Source organism: Ceratotherium simum, chromosome 18 (genome assembly GCF_057802395.1).
Source record: "Ceratotherium simum simum isolate JZ-2026a chromosome 18, ASM5780239v1, whole genome shotgun sequence".
In the NCBI taxonomy this organism is placed as follows: domain Eukaryota; kingdom Metazoa; phylum Chordata; class Mammalia; order Perissodactyla; family Rhinocerotidae; genus Ceratotherium; species Ceratotherium simum.
The window spans coordinates 59,080,315-59,098,597 of NC_141917.1; the positions used below are offsets into that span (position 1 = coordinate 59,080,315).

Genomic DNA, 18,283 nt, shown 5'->3' on the forward strand with positions numbered 1-18,283 from the left:
ACTATCTCTGGATTGGAGCAAGCACATTTTTGTTTTTCTCTCTATATTTTCAGAACTCAAATCTAAAATTTATTTTTCCAAAATTAAAATTGTATCAAACTTCTAAAACATTTAGATGTTCAGTCTCAATTTCTCTTGTCCGGTGGCTGTGGATGAGTATTTGCAGAGGCACAGCCACTTTTTCTTTTCTTCTAAGGGTCACTGGCTTGCAGGTCACCCTAGTGCCACTAGATGGCGCACAAATCTGGACTCTCCTTCTACCACCCCTGCCCTCCTTGTCTCTGAGTTGGCATTTGAGGATCTCAAGGCGGAACTACGCTTGTCTCTTAAACCTATTAACTCTTGAGAAGCAGGGAAAGATTGCATTAGGACCATTTTCCTAAAAACAAAGTCCCATGTTCCAAATGAGTGCAAAATATTCTCAAAAACATCCCAGTAGAGATATATCTTTTCTGAGATAGCAGGTTAATCAATAATAAAATGATAAAACTATGGCCAATCCAGGATCTGTACTGAAGCCTCATCATTTGAATGAAAACAGTCAATAATTTCAGAGTTACTTTCCATCTAATTAACGCAGATGTATCCATGAGGCACAGTGCCTGGGACCCCCAATACTATTGAGGGGCCCATGAAGTGGTTTAAATTTCTTTTAAGATCTGAAGAAATAAACGAACTTTTATGGTGGAAGATTATATTCTTCTTTAAAAAACACAGCCCTAAAATAAAAAAAATTAAATTTTTACAAAATTTAATACATTTAAATAAAATTGAAATCTTATTTAATTTATTAATGAATTCAAAAAAATTATGGGAGAAGGCAAAAGCGCCTGTGGCTCTGGGAGCCCTGATGTAGCCTGGGGTGTCAGGATTCCTACAAGTGTCATTGTGCTCATCTCAGGCGTCCATGCTGTGGGCTTTGCCCTTCTCAGGCATTCAGACTGGAGCTGATGCTGTCAATTCCTGGCCACGTGCCGTTGGCCTTCATCATTTCCTTTCTCATCAGCCAGACCTGGAACTCCCTGTACACGTGGCAAGTCGGAGGTGCTGGGAGATCCACGCCTCCTGGTGGAAACACTCAAGCAACGACTAACTGGGTTTGATGGATAAACACTCAGTTTCCTCATCACCCCGCAAGGTTCCCCAGCTGGGATTAAATTCCAGTTGCCCACAGAGGTGAAGTCCTTGATAATGCACCTTTTATTCTCTGTCTCCCTTCCCCATCTCCTGCCCCACACCCTCATCCATGTTTTGGGGTATGAGGTCCCAGATAAACTATTGGTTCTTGAATCCTTGCTTCAAGATCTGTTTCTAGGGGAATTCAAAGTGAGGCACTGATGTTCTTACCATCTCCCCCCACCCCAAATTCAGTAGGTATTCTTTATAGGGTTCCTCTGACTTTCTTTTCTTTTTTATTGAAATATATTTGACATATAACATTGTGTAAGTTTAAGGTGTCCAACCTGTTGATTTGATACATTTATATATTGTAATACGATCGCTGTGGCAGTGAAAGTTAGCACCTCTATCACGTCACAGACTTATTTCTTTTTAGTGGTTGGAATAATTAAGATCCAGTCTCTCAGCAAGTTTGATGACTATAATACAACGTTGTTTCTATATTCGCTCTACTGTGCCTCAGATCGACAGGACTTATTTAACTATGAGTTGCAGGTTTGTCCCCTTAAACAACATGTCTCCTATTCCCCAACCCCAGCCCCTGGTAACAACAATTCTACTCTCTGTTTTTCTATGAATTTCTCTTTTGGATGCCACTTATAAGTGAGATCATACAGTATTTGTCTTTCTCTGTCTGACTTAACTCCTTTAGCATAATGCCCTCAGGGTCCATACATGTTGTCACAAATGGCAGGATGCCCTTCTTTCTCATGGCTGAGTAATATTCCATTGTGTATATATACCACATCTTCTTTATTCATTCATCTGTGGATGGGAGCTGAGGTTGTTTTTCTGTGATTTTCTTGTCTATTGAACAGACACTTGCTGGCTGGGTGATCTTAGGAAAACAGTGACTTACCATTTCTGAGTCTTTCTTTCCTTTTTTGTAAAAGAGGGATGATTATCCTTCTCCACCGCTACCTGTTGCACAGCAGACCCTTAGTAATTTTTCCATTTTATTTACTCCATCCTCTCCTCTTAGGCTCCTGAGAAGCAGCAGGAAAATGTCACCTGGCTGGTGATGGAGTTTGTGCTGGTGGGTTTCTCCAACCTCCCAGACCTGAGGACCACTCTCTTTGCCCTGTTCTTCCTCACATACCTGGTCACCCTCAGTGGCAACGTCACCATCATCACCACCATCCACGTGGATAGGACCCTTCACACTCCCATGTACCACTTCCTGGCAGTGCTGTCCCTCTCTGAGACCTGCTACACGCTGGTCACCATCTCAAATATGCTGGCTCATCTGCTCATGGAGAGCCAGGCCATCTCCATCGCTGGCTGTGGGGCTCAGATGTTCTTCTTCCTGGGCCTGGGATGCAGCCACTGCTTCCTCCTCAACCTGATGGGTTACGACCGCTATGTAGCCATCTGCCATCCCCTGCGTTATTCAGTGATCATGAGACCCCCCAGTTTGCCTCACCCTGGGAGCCCTGGTTTTCTGCTCCGGGTTCTCGGTGGCTTTGATGGACACCAGCATGATCTTCTCCTCACCCTTCTGCCGCAGCGACCGCGTGGAGCACTTCTGCGACATCGCCCGGTCCTGAGGCTCAGCTGTGTGGGGAGTGCCGGCATAGCGCTGGGCGTCTTCTTCCTGAGCGTCCTCGTGGTGCTGGTCTCCTTCCTTGTCGTCCTCCTCTGCTACGGCTTCATCGTGGCCGCCATCGTGAGGATGCCCTCCGCAGCCAGTCGGCACAAGGCATTCTCCACCCGCGCGGCCCACCTCACCGTGGTCATTGTGCCTTTTGGCTGCGCCTCCATCATCTACCTGCAGCCCGAATCCAGAGGGAACCCCGAGCAGGACCGCCTGGTGGCTGTGTTCTACACGGTGGTGACGCCGCTGCTGAACCCCGTGGTGTACAACTCTGCCCAACCAGGAGGTGAGGGTGGCTCTGAGGAGGACCCTGGCGCGAAGCCGCGGGGTTTTTAAATAGACACTTGCTCTACATTCCCGCTCTAGCCTTTGCATTAACGTGTGCTCCGCCTGACACTCATTCCCCACCTGGAAAACAGGCCCCCCCCCCCCAACCTTACATGGAATAGCCTATTCAACGAGGCGGTTATCAAACAGTGCTGAGACCTGGCTGACTCCGTAAAGGTTGCCTTTTCTCTTGGTCTCATTTCCTTGACTGTGGGGGGGGGTGCGCCGGGGTCTACAGTGCAGGATGGTCTCCGGCAGACGGCGTCCCTGACCCCGCCGCGCGTGGGCGGGTAGCGGAGGGCAGTGGCGTAGCCAGCGGTGAGCTGCGATTGGCACCCGTTCCGGCATCCCTTTATTTGTCTCACTCAGAATTTTTTTCACATTTTTTTTGGAAGGGGGCCCTGTTTATCACCAACCCAAGGCTGCCTTTGTTTATTTTTTCTGTCAGAATTGCACAGTTGAATGCAGTTGTGTTCATGATTATCCTGTAGCTATGTTCCCCTTGGATCCTTTATTTCTTTGGTGTATGATGGGAAAAAAAGAAAGAAGGTGGAATTAAAAAAAGTTACTGTGGGGCCGCCCGGTGGCTTAGCGGTTAAGTGCGCGCGCTCGGCTGCTGGCGGCTGGGGTTTGGATCTGGACGCGCACCGACGCACCACTTCTCTGGCCATGATGATGCCACATCCCACATACAGCAACTAAAAGGGGGGGGGGGAAGGAGGAGGATTGGCAATAGATGTTAGCTCAGAGCTGGTCTTCCTCAGCAAAAAAAAAAAAAAGAGGAGGATTAGCATGGATGTTAGCTCAGGGCTTATCTTCCTCACACACACACATGAAAAAGGTACTGTGGTAAAATATATATAACATAAAATTTGCCATTTTAACCATTTTAAGTGTACCAGTCAGTGGCATTAATTACATTCACAATTTTGTGCAACCATGACCCCCCCGCTATTTCTACAAGGTTTTTTTCGTCATCCTAAACTGAAACTCTGTACCCGTTAAACAGTGACTCCCCATTCCCCCTCCTCCCGGTCCCTGGTAACCTCTAATCTACTTTCTGTCACTATGAATTTGCCTATTCTAGATATTTCATGTAAGTGGAACCATATGATATTTGTTCTTTTGTGTCTGGCTTATTTCACTGAACATAATGTTATGAAGGTTCGTCCACGTTGTAGCATTTGTCAGAGCTTCATTCCTTTCTATGGCTGCATAATATTCCATTGTATGGATGGACCATACTTTGTTTATCCATTCATGTCTTGATGGCCACTTGAGTTGTCTGCGCCTTTTGGCTGCTGTGTGGTGCGGGGACTGGCGGTGCTGTGCGCAGTCGTGTGTGAGTCTCTGATGGAGTCCCTGCTTTCAGTCCCTTTGGGCATGCACCTAGGAGTGGAATTGCTGGATCGTGAGGTAATTCTATGTTTGACTATTTGAGGAGTCACCAAGTCGTGTTTCATAGTGGCTGCACCATTTTACATTCCCACTGGCAGTGTACAAGTGTTCAAATTTCTCCACGTTCTTGCCAACACTTTTTTTTTTCAAAATTATAGCCATCCTAGTAGATGTGAAATGGTACTTCACTGTGGTTTAGTAGTTCACTTTTGTTTAATTAAACACTGATGATGGATTGAAGTCATCCAAAGTACAGTAGTGCCTCATTATTCTTGGGAGATATGTTCCAAGACCCCCAGTGGATGCTTGAAACCATGGATAGTCCCGAACCCTATATATACTATGTTTTTTCCCATGCATACATGCCTATGATAAATTTTACTTGATAAATTAGACACCTTAAGAGATTGACAACAATAACTGATAATAAAATAGAACAATTATAACAATATACTGTAATGAAAGTTCCATAGATCTTAGCAACCTCAGCACATGATTTTTTTCCTTTCATTATGAAGTTGAGCACTTTCACCTTTCAATTAAATGAAGCAAAATATGGCTTCTCTTTGCCATATCAGAATTGTCAGCATCTCTATTCTTGCACTTTGGGGCCATTATTAAGTAAAATATGGGTTATTTGAACATGAGCACTGTGAAACTGTGACAGTTGATCTGATAACTGAGATGGCTACTAAGTGACTAACAGGTGGGTAGCATATACAGTGTGGATACGCTGGACAAAGGGATGACTCATGTCCCAGGCAGAATGGAGTGCGATGGTGTGAGATTTCATCAAGCTACTCAGAATGGTGTGAAATTTAAAATTTATGAGTTTTTTATTTCTGGAAAATTCCATTTAATATTTTTGGCCATGATTGACTGCAGGTAAATGAAACTGCAGACAGCCAAACTGCAGATAAGGGAGGGAACTACTGTATCTTCTCTGAACACAATAGAATGAAAGGAGAAATCAGTAACAGAAGGAAAACAGGACACTTCACAAATATGTAGAAATTAAACAACACTCTTAGCAAATGGGGTCAAAAATAAAATTACAAATTTGATTGGAAAATACTTGAGATGAATGAAAATGAAAATATAACATACCCAAACTTATGGGATGCAGCAAAAGTAGTGATCAGAGGGAAGTTCATAGCTCTAATTGCTTACATTAAAAAAGAAGAAAGATCTCAAATCAATATTCTAACTTTACACCTCAAGGAACTTAAAAAAAGAGCAAGCTAAGCACTGGTGTTGGGACTGCCACTGTGAAATTCTCCAGGAAAATATGGTCTGTGCTTAACGTGCTGTATGTTCCATTTGTCCCAACAGGTCCACCCTTCTCCACTCTGCTCTCTGTCTCAGGAGGTCCACCTGTCTGGATCACATTGATGGGCTCTCTGCCCTCTGGCTTCTGGTTGGTTTTGGCCAATAGGAGGCACTGGGAGGAGATGGAGGGCAGGAGGAGATAAAGGCCAGGGTATTACTCTCCCAGATCTCTCTCTACCTGGTTGCCATGGGTGGTTGCTCTCTTAATCAGAGGCCACAGCCCCTTCCGCACAGCACTTTTTCTGGGTAGCTGTAATCACTCTCTTCTTTGCACCTTCAGGCATGTGGGTATTCACAGCTCTCCAGTGATGCTAGCTCTGGGGTGATGACAGCCCTGAACTCTGCCTACACCTTTACAAAAAGCCCCTTTAAAAACTGCCCCTATAGCCCGCTCGGTGGCCTAGTGGTTAAGTGCATGTGCTCTGCTGTGGTGGCCCAGGGCTCAGATCCTGGGCGCGCACTGACACACCACTTGTCAAGCCATGCTGTGGCGGTGTCCCATGGAAAAGTGGAGAAAGGTGGGCACGGATGTCAGCCCAGGGCCAGTCTTCCTCAGCAAACAAAAAGAGGAGGATTGGCATCGATGTTAGCTCAGGGTTGATCTTCCTCACAAAAAAAGCAAAAAAAAAAGACTGCCCCTGTATTATTTAGCAGGAATGTGTCATCCATTTCCTTTTGGATCCTGGTTGATACACTGACAAGTGGAATTGCTTAAAAAGGAAGAAGGAAATGCCTAAGAAAAATTCTCATTATGTACCCACCTGTGATCGTGTTGGGGAAACCATGCCACCATCTCCAGAACTCTGACTTCTCATGTGGTCCACTGTACCTTGTCTTTGAGATGCCTCCCTTTGCTTCTCCATTTTCTAGTTCTACCACTCATTTTCTGCAGATTTAAATGTGTACATGATTATATGACTCTCACAGGGATAAGATTTTGAAAATGCCAAAGAGATGTGTTTATTAAAATCTTCTCCTCTTTCCGATAACATGCATTCCCCTGAAATGGTTCTTCCATCATGGTCCCATGAAAAGAAGAGGGTAATTTCTACTTCAGGAAGGAGTAGTACCTCCAGGAGGAGGTAAGTACCAGGAGGAGAGAAGGAGAGAGGATGGGGGTGGAAATTGGGGAAACAAATGGTCAGGCATTGGAGTCTTGAAATCCAAAAGAAGGGACAGGGAGACTTTAAGACGGTCGCCAGTGATCTTCCTTCCTGATGCTCATGACCTCATGTAATTCCCTCCTCTTGAGTAACTTGCTTCTAACCAAAAGAATATGAAAATATTGAGGGATGTCACTTCCATAATCACGTTACAAAGATTCTGACGTTGGTCTTGCTAGCAGACTCTCTCCCTTGCTGGCTTTGATGGAGTGAGTGGCCACACTGAAGAATCCCATGTGGCAAGGAGCTGCGGGCAGCCTCTGGCCAACAGCTGTTGAGGAACTGAATCCCATTTGAAACCAAATAAACAAATTAGGAAAAGGATCCTTCTTCTGTCGAGCCTTTGGATGAGACCTTGGCCCTGGACAGCATCTTGACTGAAGCCTATGAGAGATTGTGAAGCAGTGGTCCCAGCTAAGCCATGCCCAGACTCCTGATCTACAGAAACTTTCAGATAATAAACGTGTGTGGTTTTAAGTTGCTAAGTTCTGGCAAATCTGTTATGCAGCAACAGATAACTAATACATGATGTGTGTGTGTGTGGGGGGGGCGGCAAAAGTGAGGGCCTTCTTTTGTCCCATGTATGAACCCTAGGAAAAGTCTACCATGCAGGTTGGCTCACCCAATATCCGTTTTTTCTCCTCCTTCTTGCTAACAGAACCCTGACTTAGTTTAGGTTTCAGGGAAGTCTTGGAAGCTGGGCCACTGCTAGCACCAGAATTGAGATTTTTGATTATTATAAGCCAATCATAATAACTCCATTCTCTTGCTAGACAGTGATACAGAAATGGGCACATGACTCAGTTATGGCCAATAGGAGTGGGAGGGAAGTCAGCAGAGGGGGATTCTGTAATTTCCTTGCATTTATTTTTTTATTTTTATTTTTTTTTAAATTTTTATTTATTTTCCCCCAAAGCACCAGTAGATAGTTGTATGTTGTAGTTGCACAGCCTTCTAGTTGCTGTATGTGGGACGCGGCCTCAGCATGGCCAGAGAAGCGGTGCGTCGGTGCATGCCCGGGATCCGAACCCAGGCCGCCAGCAGTGGAGCGTGTGCACTTAACCGCTAAGCCATGGGGCCGGCCCTCCTTGCATTTAAAGAGTTGTGAGAAGAGACATTTTCTGTTCTTGCCTCCATCTGAGTCTGTGTGACAAGATGATGCTCAGAGCTTCTGCAGCCATCTCGTGACACAACATCTGAGAATGGCAGAGCAGAAAATATGAGAAAAGTCTGTGTCGTCAATGATACTCCTTGTCATGAGAGATAATAAATTGTCCATATCATTTAAATCCACTTGCATTTGGGCTTTCTGATACTTTGTTGCCCAAAGCCCATTCCTCAGACCAAAACAGATGTTTGAAGTGATGTTTTACTCCCCATCACTCCCACTGCCACTACCTAGAGGCCAAGGGCTGAGGAGCAAGATTTGAAAAGTTATAGGGAGTAAAGCTGGCCCTTTCTCTTTCCATATCTAGCTCTGTTTTCTGGGGGCTCCTCACTGTCCTCTGTCCATGGGCACTACTGAAGGTTTCTCAGCTCATTTTCTGCTAGTACAATTTTGGTGGCCCGGTGGATTGTTCTATAAACAAATTAATCACAAATAGTACATGAACATCATCTTGGGAAATGCGGATTGTAGTGTTTCTTTAGTGTGACTGGGCTGCCTTAACCCCCTCTCTGGGAAGGCAGAATTCGACATGTGTATTTGTGGCAGGATAGGGCTTCCATCTCACCTCTTTTCTGAGGGAAGTGTGGGCAAAACGAATAAAGGATGAGTCTTGGCAAAATGAAGAATTGAAAGATATGCTATCACATCCATTAGGATGGTTAGTATGAAGAAAACTGAGAAAATAAGTGTTGGCAAGGATGTGGAGAAACTGGAACCCTTGTGTACTGTTGATGGGAAGTTGAACTGGTGCAACTCTATGGAAAACAGCATGATGATTCCTCAAAAAATTAAAAATAGAATTACCATATGATCTAGCAATTCAATTTCTGGGTATATATATCTAAAAGAATTGAAAGTAGGGTCTCAAAGAGATGTTTGTACACCCATGTTGATAACAGCAGTATTCAGAGTAGTCAAAAGGTAGAAGTAAACCTAAGTGTCTACTGCCAGTGTATGTATAAACAAAACATGGTGTATACACACAATGGAATATTATTCACCCTTAAAAAGGAAGGAAATTCTGACACATGCTACAATGTGGATGAATCTCGAGAATATTATGCTATGTCCAGGAAGCCAGTCACAAAAAGACAAATAATGCATGATTCCACTCATATGAGTATCTAGATTGATCAAATTCATAGAGATAGATAGTAGAATGGTGGGTGCCAGGGGCTAGCGAGGGAGGAAATGGAGAGTTGTTATACAATGGGGACAGAGTTCCAGTTTTGCATGATGAAAAATTCTGGAGACAGATGGTGGTAATGGTTACAAAACAATGTGAATGTGCCTAACACTACTGAAGTGTACATTTAGAAGTGATTAAGATGGTAAATTTTATGTTATCTGTTTTTTACCACAACTAAAAGTAAAAAATGCACTTAAAAACGTTATGCTCGGGGCCGGCCCCGTGGCTTAGCGGTTAAGTGCACACGCTCTGCTACTGGCAGCCCGGGTTGGGAACCCCAGGCGCGCACCACACCGACGCACTGCTTCTCCGGCCATGCTGAGGGAGCGTCCCACGTACAGAAACTAGAAGGATGTGCAACTATGACATACAACTATCTACTGGAGCTTTGGGGAAGGAAAAAAAGGAGGAGGATTGGCAATAGATGTTAGCTCAGAGCTGGTCTTCCTCAGCAAAAAGAGGAGGATTAGCATGGATGTTAGCTCAGGGCTGATCTCCCTCACCAAAAATAAATAAATAAATAAATAAATAAATAAATAAATAAAAAGTTATGCTGGGGCCGGCCCAGTGGCGTAGCGGTTAAGTTTCTGCACTCCACTTTGGCAGGCCGGGGTTCACTGGTTCGGATCCTGGGCACAGACCTACGCATTGCTCATCAAGCCATGCTGAGGCGGTGTCCCACATAGAGCAGCCAGAAGGATGTACAGCTATGACATACAACTATCTACTGGGGCTCTGGGGAGAAAAAAGGAAAAAAGGAGGAAGATTAGCAACAGATGTTAGCTCAGGGCCAATCTTCCTCAAAAAAAAAAAAGTTATGCTATGAGAGACAGTCAATCTTAGCAGGAGAAAGATTTATTTGTCTTACAGATATCTTGGCTCTGAAAGATCTGAAGCCACCTCCCTAGAGAAGCAGAACCCGAAGGACTTAGCTCAGTGAGTCACCCGGTCACTGCATCCAGTCAGAACATAAGACGTGTCCGTCGTGCCCTGGGATGGCTGCTCATGGTCTGGCGACCTACACACTTAAAAATGTTCTCAATTTACACGCAAAATAAATGTTAGAATCACAGTGAAAAAAAAAAAAGAAAGGAAGACAAAGAAAAACCCTTCAATGGAAGCCTGGGAAACACACAGAAGTCCTGAAACTTAGCAATTTAAAAATTTTGTTCCGAAGGAATTGTGAAGGCTCTTGCCCTTGCTGTGAGCAAGTTCTTTGTCCGTTGTCCTTCATGGTCCTTGGCTGTGTCCTCTGTGAGGCCCCTTTTTGTCCTCTGTCCCCCATGGCTACTACTGAACCATCTCATCTCATTTCCCGCTGGTAAAATTTTGGGAGCCTCATGGTGCAACCTTGTGACATTGTTCTAAAGGCCAAATAGTAACAGTCTTTTCCAATTTGGGCTCACGTTTTTCTCTCAAAAGTTTGGTGTGTGTTCCATCTTTTTCTCTCCAGGCAACTCCATGTGCAAGCAACCACAGCCAAAGATTTCCTCTGACACAGTTCTTTTTTTTCCTATTTTTTATTGTAGTAAAATACACATAACATAAAATTGACCATCTTAACCATTTTTAAGTGTACAGCTCAGTGGCATTAAACACATTCATCCATCTCCAGATGGTACAATAGCACCATCCATCTCCAGCTCTTGTTTCATACTGTACAAGTGAGACTCTGTCCCCATTCAATACTAACTCCTCATTCCCCCTCCCGGGCAGTGCCTGGCAGACACCATTCTACTGTCTGTCTTCACACTTACACACTCTACGTGCCTCACCCAGCCAGCCCTTGTGTCTGGGGTGAAAAGGCAGCGCTCTCAATGCTGTGGCTTCATGGAAGCATCCAGTATTTGTCCTTATTTCACTTAGCATCATATCCTCAAGGTTCACCCATCTGACATACTCCTTACACCTGAATGCCGCCCTGGTTTATTTCTGGGCCTCCATGCTTGGAACTTGGCATTCACTAGAGGCTGCTGAGAAAGCGCCAGTCTCTTGCTGTAATTGCCTCCTCAGGGCCACCTTGTATCATTGCTTCCCTGTGAGCCCTCAGATCACCAGACCCAGTCAATTTAAATTGGAGCCTGCATGAAGACAGACTACATTAATATCATTATAGTTCCTTCCATTTCTGTTTACCTCAGTGCACCTCTCTTTTTATTAACAGTGGCAAGAAGTAGCAAACACACACAAATAGTCTGGCTTCTCCCAACCGTTTTCCGGAGGGCTACAGACTCAACAGGCACACAGTCTGTCATGTGAAACATCACAGTTTTACCTAATGATTTGCCGTAACATAACATGAATCACCAGCTTTCCACCCTGTATACATGTCCTCATGACCTACTACCTGATTGTTAAGTTAATGCTTCATAGTTTAGATTTTTATTATAGCAGAATTCCATGTCTGGCACTTATTAATGCAGAACCTCACTTCTTTTTTCAAAAATTATTTTATTGGGGGCCGGCCTGGTGGCGTAGCGGTTAAGTGCGCCCACTCCGTTGCCACGGCCAGGGGTCCGGATCCCAGGCGTGCACTGACGCACCGCTTGTCAAGCCATGCTGTGGCAGCATCCCATATAAAGTGGAGGAAGATGGGCACGGATGTTAGCCCAGGGCTAGTCTTCCTCAGCAAACAAAGGGGAGGATTGGCATGGATGTTAGCTCAGGCGTTATCTTCCTCACAAAAAAAAAAAAATTATTTTATTGGGGCTGGCCCAGTGGTGTAGTGGTTAAGTTTGAGCGCTCCACTTCAGTGGCCGGGGGCTCAAAGGTTTGAAGCCCAGGAATGCACCGATGCATCACTCATCAAGCCATGCCGTGGCGGCCTCCCACGTACAAAAAATAGAGGAAGATTGGCACGGATGTTAGCTCAGGGCCAATCTTCCTCAGCAAAAAGAGGAGGATTGGCAGTAGATGTTAGCTCAGGGCACTCTTCCTAATACACACATACAAAAAATTATTTTATTGAGGTCATATTGGTTTATAACATTGTGTAATTTCAAGTGTACATTATTATATATCAGTTTCTGTATAGACCACGTCGTGCTCACCGCCAATAGTCTAGTTTTTATCCATCACCATATATATGTGCCCCTATACCCCTTTTGCCTTCTCCCCCACCCCCTTCCCCTCTGGGAACCACCAATCTGTTTTCTTTATCCATGTGTTTATCTTCCACATATGAGTGAAATACTACAGTGTTTGTCTTTCTCTGTCTGGCTTATTTTGCTTAACATAATACCCTCCAGGTCCATCCATGTTGTTGCAAATGGGACGATTTTGTCTTTTATTATGGCTGAGTAGTATTCCATTATATATATACCACATCTTCTTTATCCATTCATCAGTCGATGGGCACTTCCCATCAACAACCCAAGAGTGGGTTGCTTCCACTTCTTGGCTATAGTGAATAAAGCTGTAGTGAACATAGGGGTGGATAGATCTCTTTGTATTGTTGATTTCAGGTTCGTTGGATAGATTCCCAGTAGTGGGATAGCTGGATCATATGGTATTTCTATTTTTAATTTTTTGAGTAATCTCCAAACTTTTTTCCATAGTGGCTGCACCAGTTTGCATTCCCACCAGCAGTCTATGAGGGTTCCCTTTTCTCCACATCCTCTCCAACACTTGTTGTTTTTTATCTTGGTAATTTTAGCCACTCTAACAGCGGTAAGGTGATATCTCATTGTAGTTTTGATTTTCATTTCCCTAGTAATTAGTGATACTGAACATCTTTTCATGTGCCTGTTGCCCATCTGTATATCTTCTTTGGAAAAATGTTCATATCCTCTGCCCATTTTTTGATTGGGTTGTTTTTCTTGTTGAGTTGTATGAGTTCTTTACATATTTTGGAGATTAGCCCCATGTCAGATATATGATGTGCAAATATTTTCTCCCAGTTTGTGGGTTGTCTTTTCATTTTGTTCATTGTTTCCTTTGCTCTACAGAAGCTCTTTAGTCTGATGTAGTCCCATTTGTTTATTTTTTCTTTTGTTTCCCATGCCTGAGTAGACATGGTATATGAAAAGATACTGCTAAGACCAGGTTTGGGAAGTTCTCAGCTATTATTTCTTTGAACAAGCTCTCTGCTCCTTTCTTCCTCCCTTCTCCCTCTGGAATACCTATAATCCTTATGTTACTTTTCCTAATTGAGTTGGATATTTATTGAAAAATGTCTTCATTTTTTTTCAAAATCTTAGTTCTCTCTCCTCCTCTGCCTGAACCACTTCTATATTTCTGTGTTCTAATTCGCCTATTCTGTCCTCCATAACATCAATTCTAATTTTTATGGTTTCTAGGTTATTTTTTATCTCATTAATTGTGTTCTTCATATCCAGAATTTCTGTTTTTTCTTTTTTAGAGTTTTAATCTCATTGGTGAAGTATTCCTTCTGCTCACAAATTTTATTCCTGAGCTCATTGAACTGTCTTTCTGAGCTTTCTTGTAACTCATTGAGTTTCTTTATGACAGCTGTTTTGAGTTCTCTGTCATTTAGATTGTGAATTTCTGTGACTTCAGGATTGGTTTCTGGAGACTCATCATTTTCCTTCTACCCTGACGCGTTACTGTAGTTCTTCACGGTGTTTGATGAAGTGATCCTTTATCAGCACATTTGTGGTAGCATCAGGTCACAGATTCCACCTCCCACTGCTGGGTGGAGGGAGGGAAAGGAGCTGTGTTTTCTGCTGGAAGTTGTGCAGGTAGGGCTGCTCTGTGTTTGTTTGAGCTGGCGGCAGCCGCTCTGCAGGTGGCACTCAGGTGGGTGCCCCCCTCCCCGTGCCTGGCAGGGGACCGGGTGAGCTGCTGCACTAGTTGGCAGGGGTGCCTACATGGGTGCTGAGTTGCCACTCAGTGGGTCCCACGGGCTGCTGTGCTCTGTGGGCAGGCGCCTTCACAGAGGCAGAGGTGCTGCCACTCAGAGTGGAGCATTCCCATGGCAGGGCTGCAGCGGCACAGTGGATGCTCCCACGGCCAGTCCACACCTCCAAAAATGTTTGCTCATGCCTGGCTGCCCCCACCTCCTCTTACAGTCATGCTGGCTGCTGTGTGAGGATCTGCAACCTGGCTCACTGCTGCCTGGGAGGGGGAAAGGTGTGCTCACCTAGTTCCACTGCCTCCTGAGAGTCCAGTCCCCGCACCTTCAGATGCATGGCTGCATGGATCTCTCAGACGTCCTGCTGTGCTGTGCAAGGAATCCTCTGCTGGTTAATGGATGTCCATTTAGTTGTAACTTAGAGGAGAGACAAGTGAACAACTCACTCTGCCATGATGCTGACATCACTTCCCCCTCATTATTATGGTATTAACTTTTATAATAGTTCTTGTAGGGTATGAATTGCTGTAGCAAAGAGACCCCAAAAGACAGTAGCTAAAACTGGATAGAAGTTATGTCTTGCTTGTGTAACAGTCTAGAGCTGGTGAGTGGTTCAGGGCTGGTAAAGTAGTTCTGCTCTCCTTAAATCATGGCTTCCATCTCTGGGTCCCAAGTAACTTCTTTAGTTCCAACCATTGCATCTACATCCTGGGCTACAGGAAAGGGTGTAAGGCTCAAAGGAGCACACACCCCTTCCTTTTAAGGGGACACCGGGTGTCATGGTCAGCACACCCATCCATGTCCTATTGGCCACAACTATGACTCACGCTGCACTGGCAGCAAGGGCGCCTGGACACATGGATTCCGGGTGGACTACCACGTGTCAGGCCACATCCTGGGATCTCCATTTGTAAAGTGGACAATGAATTCTGGTAGACAGGGAGAACACATTACTTGAAGCATCCCGTGAAGCAAGGTTATTATTTCCATTTTATTGATGAGAAAAATTGAGGCTCAGAGAGTTTAAGAAACTTGCCCAATATCACACAGCTACTGAAAAGCTAAACTGGGATTCAATCTCAAGTGGTCTGTGCTCTTAACAATCTTAACCAGTTCACTGGGAGCCAGGGCCCTGTGCGCAGAACCAAGAGATTTAAAATAATCCAAGGGAAAATGGGATGAGAAGAGGAAGGGAGATTAGAGCGAAGAAATCCCAAATTTCCATCCCAGGTGAACTGATGGGAGGCTCAAGAGAAAAATAAAGTTTGAACCAATTTCCAGATTCTGTGTATTCATGATTATTTAATATAAAACTTTCTTTCTGGGAATGGAATTTTCCATTATTCCCTTCAGCCATTGGACATGACTAAAGAGATACACGTTTTGGGTGAGGTGCATTTTCAAGAACACATTTCTTTTTTTTGGTGAGGAAAATTAGCCCTGAGCTAACATCTGTTGCCAATCCTTCTCCTTTTCTGAGGAAGATCAGCACTGGGCTAACATCCGGGCCCATCTTCCTCTACTCTATATGTGGGATGCCACCACAGCACAGCTTGATGAGCAGTGCATGAGTCCACGCCTGGGATCCGATCCCGTGAGCCCTGGGCCGCTAAGTGGAGAGTGCAAACCCAACCACTACACCACAGGGCCGGCTGCAAGAACACATTTCTTTGTGCCAATAATAATTGCCTTCCATTTTATAATATATAATATAAGATATAATATTATTATATTATTATTGATATATAATATAACATTGTATATTATTAATATATATTGTATAATAAATATATGTATAATAAATATGTATTATTTAATAAATATATAAAATATAATAAATTATAATAAACAATACATAAATATATATTTTGATATTATTATATATTATTTATATATACTCTCTATATAATAAATACCTGCTACATTGGTGAGAGTATTCCATACTACGGATGTACCACAGACTGTTTAACCATTTGCTTATTGAGAGGCATTTTGTTTTTTCCAGTTTTTGACTGTTACAAATAAAGCTGACCCTAGGATGTTTGATTTCAATTTCAATTTTAAGGGTTATATTAAACACATTAAAATTTTTGTTGGCTGCTTCCATTTTTCTTTTAAGTTCGGGGAATTAGGTGATTTATAAATTACTAACAACTCCTTTAGTAACGTTTTTGTGCTTTCTGTGGACTTCTAATTTTTTCCAGTTGTGAGGACTGATTGGCTTTCATTTCTCTGCTTGGGTGGATGCAAACGTGGGTTCCACCCCTGCTTGTTAGGCATTACCTCATGCAGGTGTGGGGCAAGGTATGCTTTGCATCTCCTGAGGATAGTTGGAGGCCTGGGCGGTGCTGCCTTTGGCTCAAGGAGATGGAAGCAAGGAGTAGGGGCTTGCATCACAGTTTAGAAGGAGCCCTGGGTGCCTGGGGCTCCATCCCAAAGGCTGTGTGAGCACTCAGAAATATAGGTCACCTCATGCCTACTGAGCCAGAGTCTGGAGATCTGGATGCAGTGTAGCTCTGAGCCCTTCACTGAGAGTGGGGAGGTCCCTTCCCTTCTCCATGTCGCAGAGGCATTAAACGGAGGAATTGGCACTGATGATCTCTACCCTCTGTGACATTTTTGAACACTATGCTTTCCCTGAAACTCACAAATATGAGGATTGATGAGGATATGAAGGTCTGGTAAGTTTACTGTTTCCCTAAAATGTGAAGCACTTAAGAGTAGCATTTTCTGCATGTGGCATTAAATAAATCTGAATTACACAGGCAGAACTTTATTCCGTTTCCCAATTCTCTTTCAAGGGTGCTGATTACTTCAAGGAAAAATTTCAGTTTGGTGCTAGTGTATATTAAAAAAATACATTTATTTACATACTGTGTGTGTATAATATCTGTATAATTTTATTTTTCAAGTATTATACAGCAAAACGGATTATTTTCGGTGTACAGTTCAATGATAACACATGCCACCACCACCATTATATGAATATAGAATGGCTCCATCACCCAAAAACTTCCCTTGTGTACCCCCTTTTATGGTCACATCCTGCCCTAACCCTCAACAACCACTGATCTGTCCTCCCTCACTATGGTTTTCTCACTTGGAAAATATCACATCAATGGAGTCATATAGTATGTAACCTTTTGAGACTGAATTCTTTCACTCAGCATAATTGTTTTTTTTAACTTGTGGATAGACAGTACTTTTTTTCCGGTTTTATTGAGATATAATTGACATATAACACTGTATAGGTTTAAGGCGTACAACATGATTCAATATGCATATATATTGCAAAATGATTATATCACAATAAGTTTAGTTAACATCTATCACTATCACATAGTTACAATTTTTTTCTTGTGAAGAGAAGGTTTAAGATCTACTCTCTTAGCAACTTTCAAATATACAATACAGTGTTGTTAACTATAGTCTCCATGCTGTACATTAGATCCCCAGAACTTATAACTGGGAGTTCGTACCTTTTGTTTTGTACCAAAAGGTACCTTTGACCACCTTCACCCAGCCCCACCCCAATCTGTTCTCTGAGCATAATTATTTTGAGATTCGTCCAAGTTGTTGCACGTTTCAATAGTTTGTCCTTTTTATTGCTGAGTGGTCTTCCATGGTGTGGATGGACCACAGTTTGTTTAACCATTGACCTGCTGAGAAACATTTTGGTTTTTCCAGTTTTTGGCTGTTACAAATAAAGCCCCTAGGAACAATCGTGTGCAGGTTTTGTGTGACTTAGGTTGTCCAAAATCCACTCTAGCTTCCCAACTCACTTAGAATAAAATCCTACGTAAGCGCAAGGGGAGATCTGGGTGGGCCCCAATGCTACACCCTGTGATAGGCATGAGGAAGCCACGTGGTTGAAACACAGTACCCATTCTTGAGGTGCTCCCAGTCTGGGAGCTCAGGCAGCATTGATTGCATGAGTTCACATTCTGCCTCTATCACTTACAAGCTGTGTGATTCTGGGCAAGTTCCTTAACCTCTCTGTGCTTCAGTTTCCTCATCTGTAAAACGGGATTATGATAATACACCACCCTTACAGGGCTGTTGTGAGGATTAAATGAATTAATATGTCAAAAGTGCTTGGAACAGCCCCTTGCACACAGTAAGT

General features: G+C 43.6%; 1 protein-coding gene across 1 annotated transcript; it reads left to right on the forward strand.

The window, feature by feature from the left end:
• Positions 1-2,200: 2,200 nt before the first annotated feature.
• Positions 2,201-3,394, forward strand: LOC147914664 (olfactory receptor 10T2-like). Its single transcript, XM_087443061.1, has 2 exons — positions 2,201-3,059; positions 3,339-3,394. The coding sequence occupies exons 1-2, from the start codon at positions 2,201-2,203 to the stop codon at positions 3,392-3,394; spliced, it is 915 nt and encodes a 304-aa protein (XP_087299187.1).
• The last annotated feature ends 14,889 nt before the right edge of the window (positions 3,395-18,283 follow it).

Coding starts and splice junctions, on each gene's coding strand:
- LOC147914664 (XM_087443061.1), top strand. CDS start 2,201: ATGGAGTTTGTGCTGGTGGGTTTCTCCAACCTCCCAGACCTGAGGACC. Junction 3,060..3,338: donor CAACTCTGCCCAACCAGGAG/GTGAGGGTGGCT, acceptor CGGGGTCTACAG/TGCAGGATGGTCTCCGGCAG.